This window comes from Corticium candelabrum, chromosome 7, assembly GCF_963422355.1.
Source record: "Corticium candelabrum chromosome 7, ooCorCand1.1, whole genome shotgun sequence".
In the NCBI taxonomy this organism is placed as follows: Eukaryota; Metazoa; Porifera; class Homoscleromorpha; order Homosclerophorida; family Plakinidae; genus Corticium; species Corticium candelabrum.
In genome coordinates, this window is record NC_085091.1 from 3,637,834 (window position 1) to 3,651,207 (window position 13,374).

Sequence of the window (13,374 nt, forward strand, 5' to 3'; positions counted from 1 at the left end):
TACCACGCATCGCTTCCGTCATGTCAATTCTCTTCAAGACTTGCTTCCCCTTCTTCAAAACTGGAACTGGAACAGTTTAGAGTTTAATTTGCTAGTTCTCAGAAAAAGTGAAGAGGAATTTGATTTCAGGAACTAGACGCGTAGCTTGCGAGTGCTATGGACTTGTGAGGCTTAGTAGGTTATTCGACAGCTCCTCAATAGGTAAATTCAATTATGGCAACGTTATTTTGGTTGCTTTTTTAAAAAAAGAGCCAGGATTATCCGATAGGCAACTTCTGCTAAATGAGCAAAAAGTTGATTCACTGAAGCCTATCTAATTTATTGGTATGAAAAACTAGATAAACACAACATTGTGCCTACTTGGTATCTGTTCCTACCGTGTTGGGTTAAAATTAATCCTAACACCTTGCTGTGCTAGCAAGCGCAACGTGTGTTCTCCCATGTTGAACTTGTCCAGTTGCCTCTAATTCCGCAAGTCGTGCTGCGGATTCGATTTGCTCAAGAAAAAACTGCCAGACCAACACAAAGTAGAGCAATCTTCTTTGATTCATTGCTGTGATACGCAATACGAATAAACTGGAAAGTTTTTGACAAGCGGTAAACGCAGCTCTAACCGGAAGAGCTAGCCATGCTATTAGAAAGCCAAACTTTTTCTCCTAGAGATAATGTGGTAATTCTTTGGCTCGATGGTGTTTGTCAAATCTCTAGATCTCCTTTGTCTTTCTCTTTGAACTTGTTCTTTCATCTGTACTTCTCTGTACGGGACTCGTTTAGGTTTGTAGAAGAGTAGCTGGTGTGTTGAAACTAAACTTCTTAGTTGTCTACCCATTAGAAGTTTCGCCGGAGAGTATCCATTTGATAATGGAGCTGAACAATAAGACAATCCCTGACCCTGGTAAGGATCTTCACTCCTTCTTAGAAGTTTCTTCGCAGTTTGTACCATTCGTTCGGCTTCTCCAGTCGATTAAGGGTATCGGGGACTGCTCATTGTATGCAAAAAGTTATAGTCTTTTGCAAACTGTGCAAATATCTCTGAGCCGTACTGAGGACCATTAGCTGACCTCCTCTGGTATGCCGTGTCGAGCAAACATGGCTTTTATCTTGTCTATCACCTCTTTTGATGATGTGCTTGACAAGGAAACGACTTCAGGATATTTGGAGTAGTAATCTGCTACTAAGTAGAATTTGTAGAAAGACTTTCATCTAGCTCCACTCGAACAAATCAGGGCCCAATGTTTGCCATGGTCGACTAGGAAAAACAGTTGGCAACAAAAGTTTGACCGGTATCGGACGTTGTTTGCTGCATATTGAACATTGTTTAATCTTATCCTGTAATTCTGATGTAATTCCCGGCCACCAAACTGCTGATAGTGCTCTCTCTACATTTAGTAATGCGAAGATGTCCCAAACAAAGCTTATGCAAATCTTTGCTTGCATCGGGGTAGGGATAACCAGTCGGCTACCACGTAGTAATAGGCCATCTTCCACAGACAATTCTGATGAAACTGCCCAGAATTTCTTGATATCTCCTTTGAACTTGTGTTTAGGCGGCCATCCGTTAATTCCTACAGAATTGCTTCAGCTGGTAGCACATTTCATCTGCATCTTGTTGTTGGCCAAAATTTTTGTTTGCACTAGTAGAGAATCAAGTATTTGATCGACATACTCGTTAGATGCTGTTGCTAAATCCTGGCTTGGCAAATTTGCTCGATTTTCACAGACTGGACTCCTTGATAAGATATCTGCAGTATGAAGGTTACGACCAGGAACATGAGAAATAGTGAATTGATACTGCATCAGTCGTAATCTGAATCGTTGAACTCGTAAAAGTAGTTCTTCCAAACGCCTGTTTGTACACAACAATGATACTAACGTCTTATTATCCGTTTCCACGTGAAATGACATTCCCATTACATAGTTACGGAGTTGATCGTATGCCCGTGTGATAGAGAGCGCCTCCTTCTCTATCTGCGCATACCTAGTTTCTGCACTGGTAAGTGACATTGATGAGTATGCAATTGGTTTCCATTCTCCATTGTCTTGCTTCTGTCGAACTTCGGCTCCTAGACCATATGCTGATGCATTTGATGACACAGCTGTTGGTCTGGTTGGAGAATATATAGCTAATTTGAGACAGATCTTCTTTGATTTTTCAAAAGCACTTTGTTGACTTTCTCCCCATATCCACTCCGACTTAAAGGTAATCAAGGTTCTCAATGGCTCTGTTTTCTGGGCTAATCTTTGGGAGAAACTTTCCCAATTGGTTTACCATGCCTAGAAATCTCCTGACTTCTGTTGGAGTCGACGGCTCTGGCATCTCCTTAATTGCATTAATTTTGTCTCGGGATCACTTCTAATTCCTGTAAGATCAACAACATGACCAAGGAATTTCACTGTGTTAGTTGAAAATATGCACTTCTCATGGTTAAGTGTAAGACCGGCTTGTTGTATCCTCTCTAGGACTTTCCGAAGACGTTAATCATGTTCTGCTTGTGTTTCCCCAAAGACAAGAATATCATCCATCAAGCGCAGAGTTCCTTGTAAACCGTTAAGTGTCTCTGACATTCTTTTCTGGAATAGATCCGGTGCCGATGCTATACCAAATAGCAATCTGTTGTAGCAAAATCTCCCAAATGGCGTTGCAAACGTCGTGAGTAGGGCAGACTCCTTTGACAGCGGTACCTGCCAAAAACCACTATTCGCATCGAGCTTGCTGAAAACACTAGCTCCTTGCAACTGAGTTCCACTGAAGGTAATACTAATTTCTCTCGTTTCACACTCTCGTTGAGTTTAGACAAATCAACACAAATTCTCACACAACCCTTTGACTTATAGGAACTATAGCCATTCCTGAACACCAGTCAGTGGTTAGTTCACTTTCGAAATCACTCCATCGACTTGCATTTTCAGCAGTTCATCTTCCACTTTCTTCATCAAGAGGATAGGTATTCGTCTGGGGGTTGACAAAGCAAATGGCTGTGCATCTGATTTCAGACAGCTAGTGTACTCTTCACTAAACAAATTAGGAAATTCAGCTTGAACATCGGCCACCTCACTCAGATTATTTTCAGCTTTGTGTACTGACTCACACCGTTTGACTAGTTGCAGAGCTTCTATGGCTGGTCTGCCAAGTAAACATCTTGTCATTCATCTCACCACAAATATTTCTTGCTGTGTGCAATGGTCAACACTTTGACTTGGAGGTTGGCAGCAAACTTCCCACGCACATCTAATGCATGTCCTCCTACCACGTAGTGAATGTCTGGTAGCAGTTTGCAGTTTAGCGTTACTGAAGGTTGTTTTGTACACTCTCTCTGGTATTACCGTATACCGTCTGCACCAGTGTCAATTTTGAACCTCAACTCTCTTCCATTCACTTTCCCATTGATCATCCAAGCACCTGTGACAGTGAACTCCCAACCATAGATAACCTCGAGAATTAACACTACTATCAGAAACGATCTTTATCTTTCGTTTGGTTTACACGTTAATGTCCTACTCGTTCACACCTATGGCATTTCGCCGTTGTTGCTAGGCACGCAGCTCTAGCATGCGACGAACAGTTGTCTTCTCTCTAGGGCTTTCCAAAGACGTTGATCATGTTCTGCTTGTGCTATTGCACTACACTGTTGATTATACTAATTACACATACGGTAGGTAACATAATAGTAACTTACCACATGCCACGCAACCCCTCACTTCCGAGTCTACTGACTCTAATAGGTTTTTTCGTTCACAGATTGTCGTAACTTCTAGAGTCTGCATGGAAACAAGACTACATAAACGTCATTCTATAATAGGGTTCTAATCTATTGGAAGCAAGCCTTCTAGATTATGTTTTAGTGAATTGTTGGCGTTTGGGTTCTAGTGTTAGTACAGAAGGTATTACTTAGTTAGTTATCTAGGAAAAAAGCTGGCCGCTCTGAAGTTTTAGTGCAGGTTCGAACTGGATCAAGCAGTCGTATTACGTTACAAAGAAAACTATAGAGCCTTTACCTGAATTCTTCATATCTGAATTCTTCTGTAACTGTAGGTCTGTGTATATTGACGTTGTAAAAACGTGACGTGTAGAGACAAAAAGCTTTAGTAAATTAAGCGTTTGTACATTCTAGTGTATTTGTTCTGGCTGACTGTAAACTGAGAAGTGGGTTGCTAGCTAGTAGTTTTCTCATCATGACATGCGTGCGCTTTACTGTACACATGGTGCTTTTCGCTCTGAGATGCAGAAGAATTTTGCGATCGGTTCAAATTTGTGGTAGCGCCGCAGCGCGTCCTCGCCATTTGTAAGCGGCGCTGGGAGTGCATGCTCCGCCACTTACCTCGCTGCCGCTTCTGTTGTTTACAGCTGTAGTGTATTGATACTTTGTATTGCGCAGTGCACGTTACTTAGATAAAGCACGCTATTCATTGGGTTCTATAAAAGGACACACACACACACACACACACACACACACACACACACACACACACACACACACACACACACACACACACACACACACACACACAATAAATTAAACTGTTGGTGTTACACTCACTCGGCTGTCGTGTTGCTACCAGCGCCACCTTACATTTTGGTGACAGGAGTAAAAGTTGTGTTATGTCTAAAGACTCTCCGCAAGCGTTTGATGGTTCGGGTAACTTGCTCTCATTTCTTGACCGTGTTTCCGTGTGGACATCTTTGAAAGAATATGATGGAAAGAAAAAAGCGTTGGCTCTTGCCTCGAGACTTGAAGGACCAGCGTTTGAAAACTATCGACGACTGACAGACGAAGAGAGGACAGACTACACAACAATTGAAGCTTCGCTAAAACGAGAGTTCATGTCCGGAGGAGCCGACCGAATGCAAGCGGTGAGAGAATTAAGACAGCGTAAATGGATGGAAGGTGAGGAACCGATTGAAGCGTTTGCTTATGAGATAGCTAGATTGGTTGACTTGGCTTATCCCGAGTCTAATGATGTGAAGACACTTGCACGAGACGCATTTCTAGAGGGTTTGCCATCTAACTTTCAACTGTACGTAAAACTAGATGCGTCTAGTATGACAAAATTGCTACGTGACCTTACAGATGTGGTCCACCACTTACAGTTGGTGGGAATCGGGAAACAATCGCGCAGCTATCCATCACATCTACCGGTAAGTCATGTTTCAGAACCGGAAACGCAGTCATTTATGGAAGTCGGCAACATTCAGTCATTTCACGAGCCTAAAAATATCGCCCAATCAGTGAACAGCCGTCAACAACAGCCTTGGCAACCAGAAAGATATAACGTAGGTCGCGATCGTAGACGTAACTCCAGAAGACGTTTCTGTTATATTTGTGGAAGTCCTGAACACATTCGACCGAATTGTCCGCATATTCGAGATTGCCACCGTTGTCTAAAGCCAGGACACCTCGCCAGGAATTGTACAGCTTCCTGCCCAGCAACAAATCGTGTAGACCAGGAAAAGGAAGGGCGTGTTTCAAGTCTTACAACCGCTAGACACGGACTCATTTTGGTAAGGGCTACAATTACGATCGAAACTACGCGTTCTTAGTCGATACAGGAGCGGATATTAGCCTGCTACCGTACAGCGTCGTGGAGACCAATAATTTACCGTTACGACGTCGTATGGTCCGGCAACCAATAATGGTGGATGGATCCGCTCTTCGGTGTGAGGGCATGACGGATATGTTGACACTAACGATTGGTCCTAGTAAGATTTCGCAATCATTCTACGTAGTCAGAGGACTTGAATATGGTATCTTGGGGACGGACATACTGGCACATCTCAACGTGCAAATTGACGTTGCTACGAAAAGTCTGTATCTCCATGGTCAAAAGGTCTCCACATTCGAAACTGTCACGGCGGCTACTAGTTCGGTTTGTCTGATAAAATTCGGTCAAGTCTACTCACCAGACAGAGTGGTAATTTCACCAGGAGAAGAACGGACAATATGGGGAAGAATTCATTCAAACACTCCAACCACGTGGACGGGTGTAGTAGAGGTACTGCATGAATTAACTGAACGATCGGGTCTACTGGGATGTGCAACTGTAGCGGAAGGAGGTAAAGAGAAGAATGTTCCTGTTCGCGTCTTGAATGTCACGGAAGACCCAGTGACCGTTTATAAAGGCCAATCGTTAGCCGAGTTTACTGAAGCTATGATGAATGAAGGCAGAACACGTGACGATGCAACAAAAACTGGTAAGATAACATACGACCCTATCGCAGAAACGACCCTTGGAGAGTCCATTTCCACGGAACAGAAAAATCGCCTTAAGAGGTTACTGCAAAGGTATAACAAAGTGTTCGCTTACCTAGGCAACGAGGGACAGGTAACTCACATTGAGCACACCATTCCTCTAACAACGAACAATCCGATTACATGTAGACCTCGTCGCCTGCCAACGCAATGGAGACCCGGAGTTGAAGAAGAAGTACAGGAACTGCAAAGACGAAGCGTGAAACGACCATCTGAATAGGGCTACGCAGCACCGGTGTGCCCAATAAAAAACCGTTCAATACGTCTCTGTGTAGATTATCGCGCCCTCAACTCCAAGACAAAGGATACGGCGATTCCAACTGGAAATTTAAGAAGTTGTGGAATCGATGGCAGGAGCCCAATTTTTCAGCCACATTGATCTAGCGCACGGATACTACCAAGTGCCGATTGCTGAGAACGACAAAGAGAAGACGGCCTTTCGAGCCCCGTCGGGCCTTTACGAGTTCAATCGAATGCATTCGGATTGAAAGGCGCTCCAGCGACGTTCTGTAGAATGATGGCTTTCGTGTTTGGGCACATGACCCCCCTACAACTCGTACTGTCTATGGACGATCTTTGTGTTTTGTCGGTTTCGTTCGATGATCATCTTAAACGGTTAGGAGACACTTTTAAGACGCTGTTAAATTACGGCCTCCAAATTAATGCTAAGAAGTGTCAATTTGCAATGACTGAAATTATCTTCTGTGGTCTACGAGTGAGCAAAGATGGACTGGGTCCAGATGCAGAAAAAGCAGCCGCAATTGCGAAGATTCCCAAACCGGCAAACGTCAAAGAGGTTAGAATGTTTTTGGGTATGGTGGGCTGGTATCGAAGGTTTAGTCCGCGGTTTGCAGCTATCGCTAAACCAATGTATAACCTCTTGGAGGGTGACAAAGCCTTTCGATGGTCACACGAATGTGAAATCGCTTTCAGCACTTTGAAAGAGATGTTGATTTCTAATACAGTTCTGAGTCATCCACATCCAGATAGAACGTATGTTCTTACAACAGATGCTTCCATGGTCGGGATAGGAGCAGAATTAGCTCAGCAGACGCCAGAAGGAATAAGACCAGTTGCCTATTTCAGCAAGACACTTTCCAAATCAGAAAGGAAGTATTCCGTATATGACAAAGAATTTCTCGCCATTGTGATGGCTGTCCGTCATTTTCGCCATCATCTCATAGGAACTAAGTTTTATTTGAGAACTGACCATCGTCCACTGCAGTTTTTGGCCAATACCAAAGACCCCTGGGGTAAACGTACTAGATGGATTATGGAATTGGAAGAATATTCATTTACTGTAGAATATATAACTAGTCGAGAAAATGTTGTGGCTGATGCTCTAAGTCGACTTGAACACGAGAAAACCCTGAACTTCGACGAATCCGAGAAAATAGGTCAGAACAATAACCCTCCCAACCCGATCACCGCATTTCGACTTCCGGAAGCTGCAAAGTTAGTAGCCAGTATAAGAGACGACTGGTCTATGGAAGAATTTAGGAAGGCACGACAGAGAGACCCACTGTTAACGGAAATCAGCGATATTGTGGGTAGGGACCAAGTTGGCCCACGTGTTGATATGAAAAATCAATCAAAGGTGGTAAAGGTAACACTGAAGGAAAATTTGACTTGGTCCTCTGAAGGTGTGCTTTAGAGGATCGCTCCCTCTGGACTGTTGCAAAATGTTGTACCGTCGACGTTAGTTGCAGAAATATTACGTCTTGCCCACGATGAACCCTTTTCAGGACACCAAGGAGTGAAGAAAACGCTTCAAAGAATCTTACAGCGGTTCTGGTGGCCTACAATCAGCAATGATGTTACACAATACACACAATCATGCGATGTTTGCGCTAGAAGAATGTCGACATGTCCAAGGGCACGAGCACCGTTAAAAGAGCGACAGCAGGCTACACAACCATTGCAGAATATTGAAATAGACATCAAGGGTCCATTGCCGGAAACTGATAACGGCTCTCAATATATATTCGTCATCCAAGACGCGTTCTCCCGATTTGCAGAGATGCATGCGATCTCAAGACAAACGACGGAAGAGGTATGTGAGAAATTGCTTGAATGGATATGTAGATACGGGATCCCCACATGTATACATTCGGATCACGGCACCTGTTTTACGAGTCGAGCATTTGAAGAATTTTGTTCACGGTATGCCGTTAAACATACAATGTCAACTCCATACCACCCACAAGGGAATGGCTCGGTTGAACGCTTAAATCGCTCCTTGGGTGAAACGTTGTCTAAATTGGTCGCCTCGAATCAATTAGATTGGCAGAAACACCTTCCGGAAATACAGTTTGCCCACAATACCACATTTCATGAATCTATTGCCACCACACCTTACAAGGTCGTCTTCAAGGAAGATCCTAGAACAATAATTCATGCGGGCGCAGACGTGATTCATAGGCCACAATCTGCCGGAATCAACGAAACCCCATTAGAAGTTGCGACGGATAGAGATTCTGGAATATCTAGGCTCTATAGCAGAGTCAAGACAAACTCGGAACGAATGACAGTACAGAGAAGAAAAACTTACAACAAGTCTAAGCTCGTATTCCATCAGTATCAACGTGGTGAGTTAGTGTGGGTTAGGAATAAAACGGGAAGACGGAAAGTATCAAGATCTCTTTCACCGCGTTGGATAGGACCGTATGTTGTGGTTAGACCAATATCCGATGTTGTCTACGTCTTAAAATTGCCTCATGGCAGTAAAGAGATAACACTACACCATGATGCTCTGAAGCCATACGTACAACGTGAAGGACGATTTATGCCCGAAAATACATCGAGGAGTCCACGTTCCAGGAGCAGCCGATCGGTAAAGCGCCCCACTTCGACAAAAAATCATGACAATACGGTCGGTTGCGAGAGCACTGACTCGGGAGAAGAGTCACCATCCGAAGCGAAGGGAGGTGCGGAAGACCAGCCTGGAATGCAACTAGAACAAGAGAGCCAACGCGCTTCACCTGAACCACCAGTCGTTCTAAGAAGATCTAAACGGATTCGCAAACTACCCAGACGATTGGATGATTCCGTTTTAGAACCAAACGATGGGGAGGATAGTGATGTAGTGTATTGATACTTTGTATTGTGCAGTGCACGTTACTTAGATAAAGCACGCTATTCATTGGGTTCTATAAAAGGACACACACACAATAAATTAGACTGTTGGTGTTACACTCACTCGGCTGTCGTGTTGCTACCCGCGCCACCTTACACAGCGATTTTGAATCGTACTTTAATGAGACCTGCGATGAGTTAGCAAAAAATTGTAACACAGTGCGAGCTAGTCATTTTAATTAATAATTCATTTATTACTATATTATACCAGCAGTTACTAGACAATATCTCAGAACTTCAACAAATCTGATGCCACAACGAACTCTAACAAAAAGTTTATAATAGTATCGCGTAGCCATATATTCATATTTTATATTTTAAATAGTAAATTAGCATTTACATTTATGTTAGAAAGTATGTTTTTAGTAATACCTTGGAGTCCCAGCACTTTTGCGCTGGTTTAGACAGCTTCCCGGATAACAATAGCATGGAGTCGGCTGTGACTCTACTGAAGCGAGCAGCGGCGTTAGATTCTGCAAAAAAGTACTCAGAGGCACTAATATGCTACCAAGAAGGCATACAACTTCTCATGAAGGTCTTGAAAGGCGAGAATACTAATAGTTGCCTGGAATTATTGAAAAAATCATTATTAATTTTGCCATTAGAAACTTCGGATGAAGAAAAACGTAAGACAATACGAGAGAGGCTACAAAGGTATATGACTAGAGCAGAAACCGTCAAAGACTATGCCAAAGCCATAAAAATGGGTAAATTAAATTTATTGTCTGAACAACTCTGCTATTTAATATCAACTAGATTGATTATAAGCACACTAAAATGCTTTTTACATACACAAGCACTTATTTATATGTGACTATTTTATCCTTGAGGACACTTGCAACAGTCAAGAGGGCAATGCGTGGGGTACAACATAGGAGACCATATTAATTAATTTCGATTTTGCCTTTTTACTGCTAATGGCAATCTGCCATACTCATGATTTTTATCCAGTATGTCAATATGATAACCTTCACTAACCTGGCACCACCGTTGATTCGTTTTTCTTGCTAGATGATCCGTTTGTGCCTATCCTTGGTTTCTTGTTGACTGAGTTTTACTAGAAATGCATTGCATAGTGACCAACTGCATGCTTGTTGAAAGCAAATCCGACACTGATCAGTCGTTTTCAGGTACCCAATCACAAGAGATGGCTGATACCTCAAGCACACAGATAGAATCAAGAAAAAGGAAACGAGCATCTTCGCCTATTGAAGAGCAACACGATGCCAGTGAGCCAAACGCACATTTATAGTACAATAGTTTTGACTTATAGATCATACTGTACATAAGGATGCATCATGGTCTATTGCATCACAGCCTATTGCACAGATATTGTAATGTCACGCATTAAAGCCGGGATTTTGCCAGGACGCTTTTAATTTAAGACAGGCTTCTATTGCTAGTGATTTTCTACTCCACTAGTTTTAGGCCACTGCAAGAAGTATATTTGCTAGTTTCTGGTCTGCAGTTTTTTAGTGAAAGACAACAACACATACAGTCTACACGGGACTGGTGTGGGCATACATTCAAATGAACTCAAAGGTGTAACGTTTACATTGTTGAAAAGTTTACTCAGGGGTGGAACACTCGAGAGGGGACCCTGTGCACTCTGTAGAATTTTGGTCACGTCACTGTCAGCCTGTACAGGTTGGGCGTGTGTGAGCCAAATTTGGCAGAGATCAGACCAGGGGTGGCGGAGATATGCCTACATGGCCAAGCATACAGACATATATGTAGTGATGTACTTGCAGTACTGTGATCACACTACAACTACATTAATTAATCTACTGCTTCTAATGTTTTTGAGACTAAGTCTTTTCAAGGCTCCAATAATAATTTTAAATTTTTGGAATCATAATTTTTTCGAGGTTTTGATGTGCAATATTAGTCATTACACCTGTCGCTCGCTTCTTTGCCTAGTTGCCATATTGAGCTTTAGACTTTTGTCTTGTGGCCATTTTTGACAATGTTTTGTGCACACAGAGAAAGACAAACAGCTATGGCATACATAGTGCAATTTTTGAGGCCGAAAAATATTTTTATTATATAATTTTTTGCAGGTAAAACTTTCAAAATGAATATTACTCCAAAAATATTGGAAGCAGTAGGGTAACAGATTCACATCAAGCAGCCATTATATATGTACTTTTTTATTCAACCAGTTGTGTGTGTTCTGTGTTGTAAACTGCACGTGTTATCCAGCCGGTCCACATCACGAGCAGATACACATCACTGAAGATGCCACCGGTTACAGCTATGTCAATCTTTTCAGTCCTTACTTAGATGGCTCTGTCACTACTGTTGATATCGAGGATCCATACATTCGAAGTACCCATCAGGTGTCAGTTCCTGTATTAGCACGGCTATGTTCCCCTGAGTTTCTAGTGTTGTGCTGTGGCCAGGTGTATAATTTTCTTCGATTCTGTGAGCTGCTGGTGGCCACACGGTCAGTGAAGAAAATCAGTCTGATAACTGGATTGTCTGAAGATGTAAGAGTCGGGTTTGGAAAACACACACACACACACACACACACACACACACACACACACACACACACACACACACACACACACACACACACACACACACACACACACACACACACACACATGCACCTGTTGTCATGCATTGGGTTGCATATTTCGAACTGTAGTACATGCATTTGGGTTGCATATTTTGAACTGTAGTATAGAAGTCGAGAGCAGCAGATGGGTCAGCTAAACGAAATCCAACAGAGTTTGAAAAGTCATGCAGTTGAGTTAACAATTTCATACTCGGACACCCTTCATGACCGAGAAATCAGGTATTCACTAACCCCAAATGTCAATTCATACACAACACTGCTGCTATGCAATTCCATACATTAATTAATTTCCTGTAGATTTAGTAACGGATGGACTGTTAAGATTGGTCGAGGGCTAGATTACTTCAAGCCAACAAAGGTACTAGCTACGCTTGTGTGCATGTACATTGGGGTATAATTTCATTGTCTCGTAGGGTCGATTTGCTATTGGATTTTGTGACTTCAATTTGCGACTGTGCCATGAGACGACCGTTGACGTTTACCACAGAACAGACACAGTGAAGCCTACGTAGAGTTTGTGAGGGAAATGTATATGAGTGGTTTTTAATTTGTTTTTAAATGTCAGAATAGGATTAAAATCTGTACTTGTATATACTGATTTTGTTTTACAAATGATTAAATCAATTTAAATTTTAATTGAATTGGAGTAATTTATAATTAACATTTAGTAATTAATGTAATAAAATATCATAATAACATTTGATAATAATTGCTTCTATCATTAAATTATCTTTATATTATATTAAACTATAGCCTAGTGGTTAGAGTTCTAGTTCTTTGACCATGATGGCCTGGGTTCAATCCCGAGTGGCAACAGCAATATAATGAAACAACTCTGTTGGTCCTTTCTCACTGTCTATTTGGCTATGTCTGTGAGATTAGACTTGTTTTCATCGATGGGGAGTTTCTGTGATCTGGCGTGGGACCGTTGGCAATGAGGATCGGTGCTATATATCCTGGTAGTCATTGATATCTACTGGGCATGCTGTTAAGAGCTGGCGAAATCCTTGTAGTGCACACAATCAATAATCGATAAGCCAGTTACTAGCGCCAAATGCATTACATGGAAACATGTACCTCTCCGAGACTTACCTACCAGGTTGGTGGGCGCCCAGTTAAGGGTAAGATCCCACTTACCCTACCTAGAGGGTGATGACGACATTAAATATCAACTAAAATTATATTGTATGTTATTATTTGTAATTATATTATGTTTATTAATTATAGTTTATATTTATTGTTTTATGCCGTGCTCAGCCAGATCAGTCTGGTTCGTAAGGTCTCTGGTAAGCACCACGGGAGGCAAACCCTGCCTCAGAGGTGCTCAGACCATCATGGCTGTCTAGACAGAAGACATAACTTTATGTAGGATCCGACTGGATCCAAGAAGCACTGTTTTCTGTAGGT

General features: G+C 42.2%; 1 protein-coding gene across 2 annotated transcripts; it reads left to right on the plus strand.

Moving 5' to 3' along the window:
- The first annotated feature begins 9,800 nt into the window (after positions 1–9,800).
- On the plus strand, positions 9,801–12,608 carry LOC134181839 (MIT domain-containing protein 1-like). 2 transcript variants are annotated; one of them, XM_062649107.1, is made up of 8 exons: positions 9,801–9,928; positions 9,989–10,090; positions 10,514–10,612; positions 11,586–11,722; positions 11,786–11,872; positions 12,071–12,186; positions 12,265–12,325; positions 12,381–12,608. In XM_062649107.1, the coding sequence occupies exons 1-8, from the start codon at positions 9,811–9,813 to the stop codon at positions 12,477–12,479; spliced, it is 819 nt and encodes a 272-aa protein (XP_062505091.1). In that variant the 5' UTR covers positions 9,801–9,810; the 3' UTR covers positions 12,480–12,608. The 2 variants fall into 2 exon arrangements, with proteins under 2 accessions (XP_062505091.1, XP_062505092.1); XM_062649108.1 differs by lacking the exon at positions 10,514–10,612.
- The last annotated feature ends 766 nt before the right edge of the window (positions 12,609–13,374 follow it).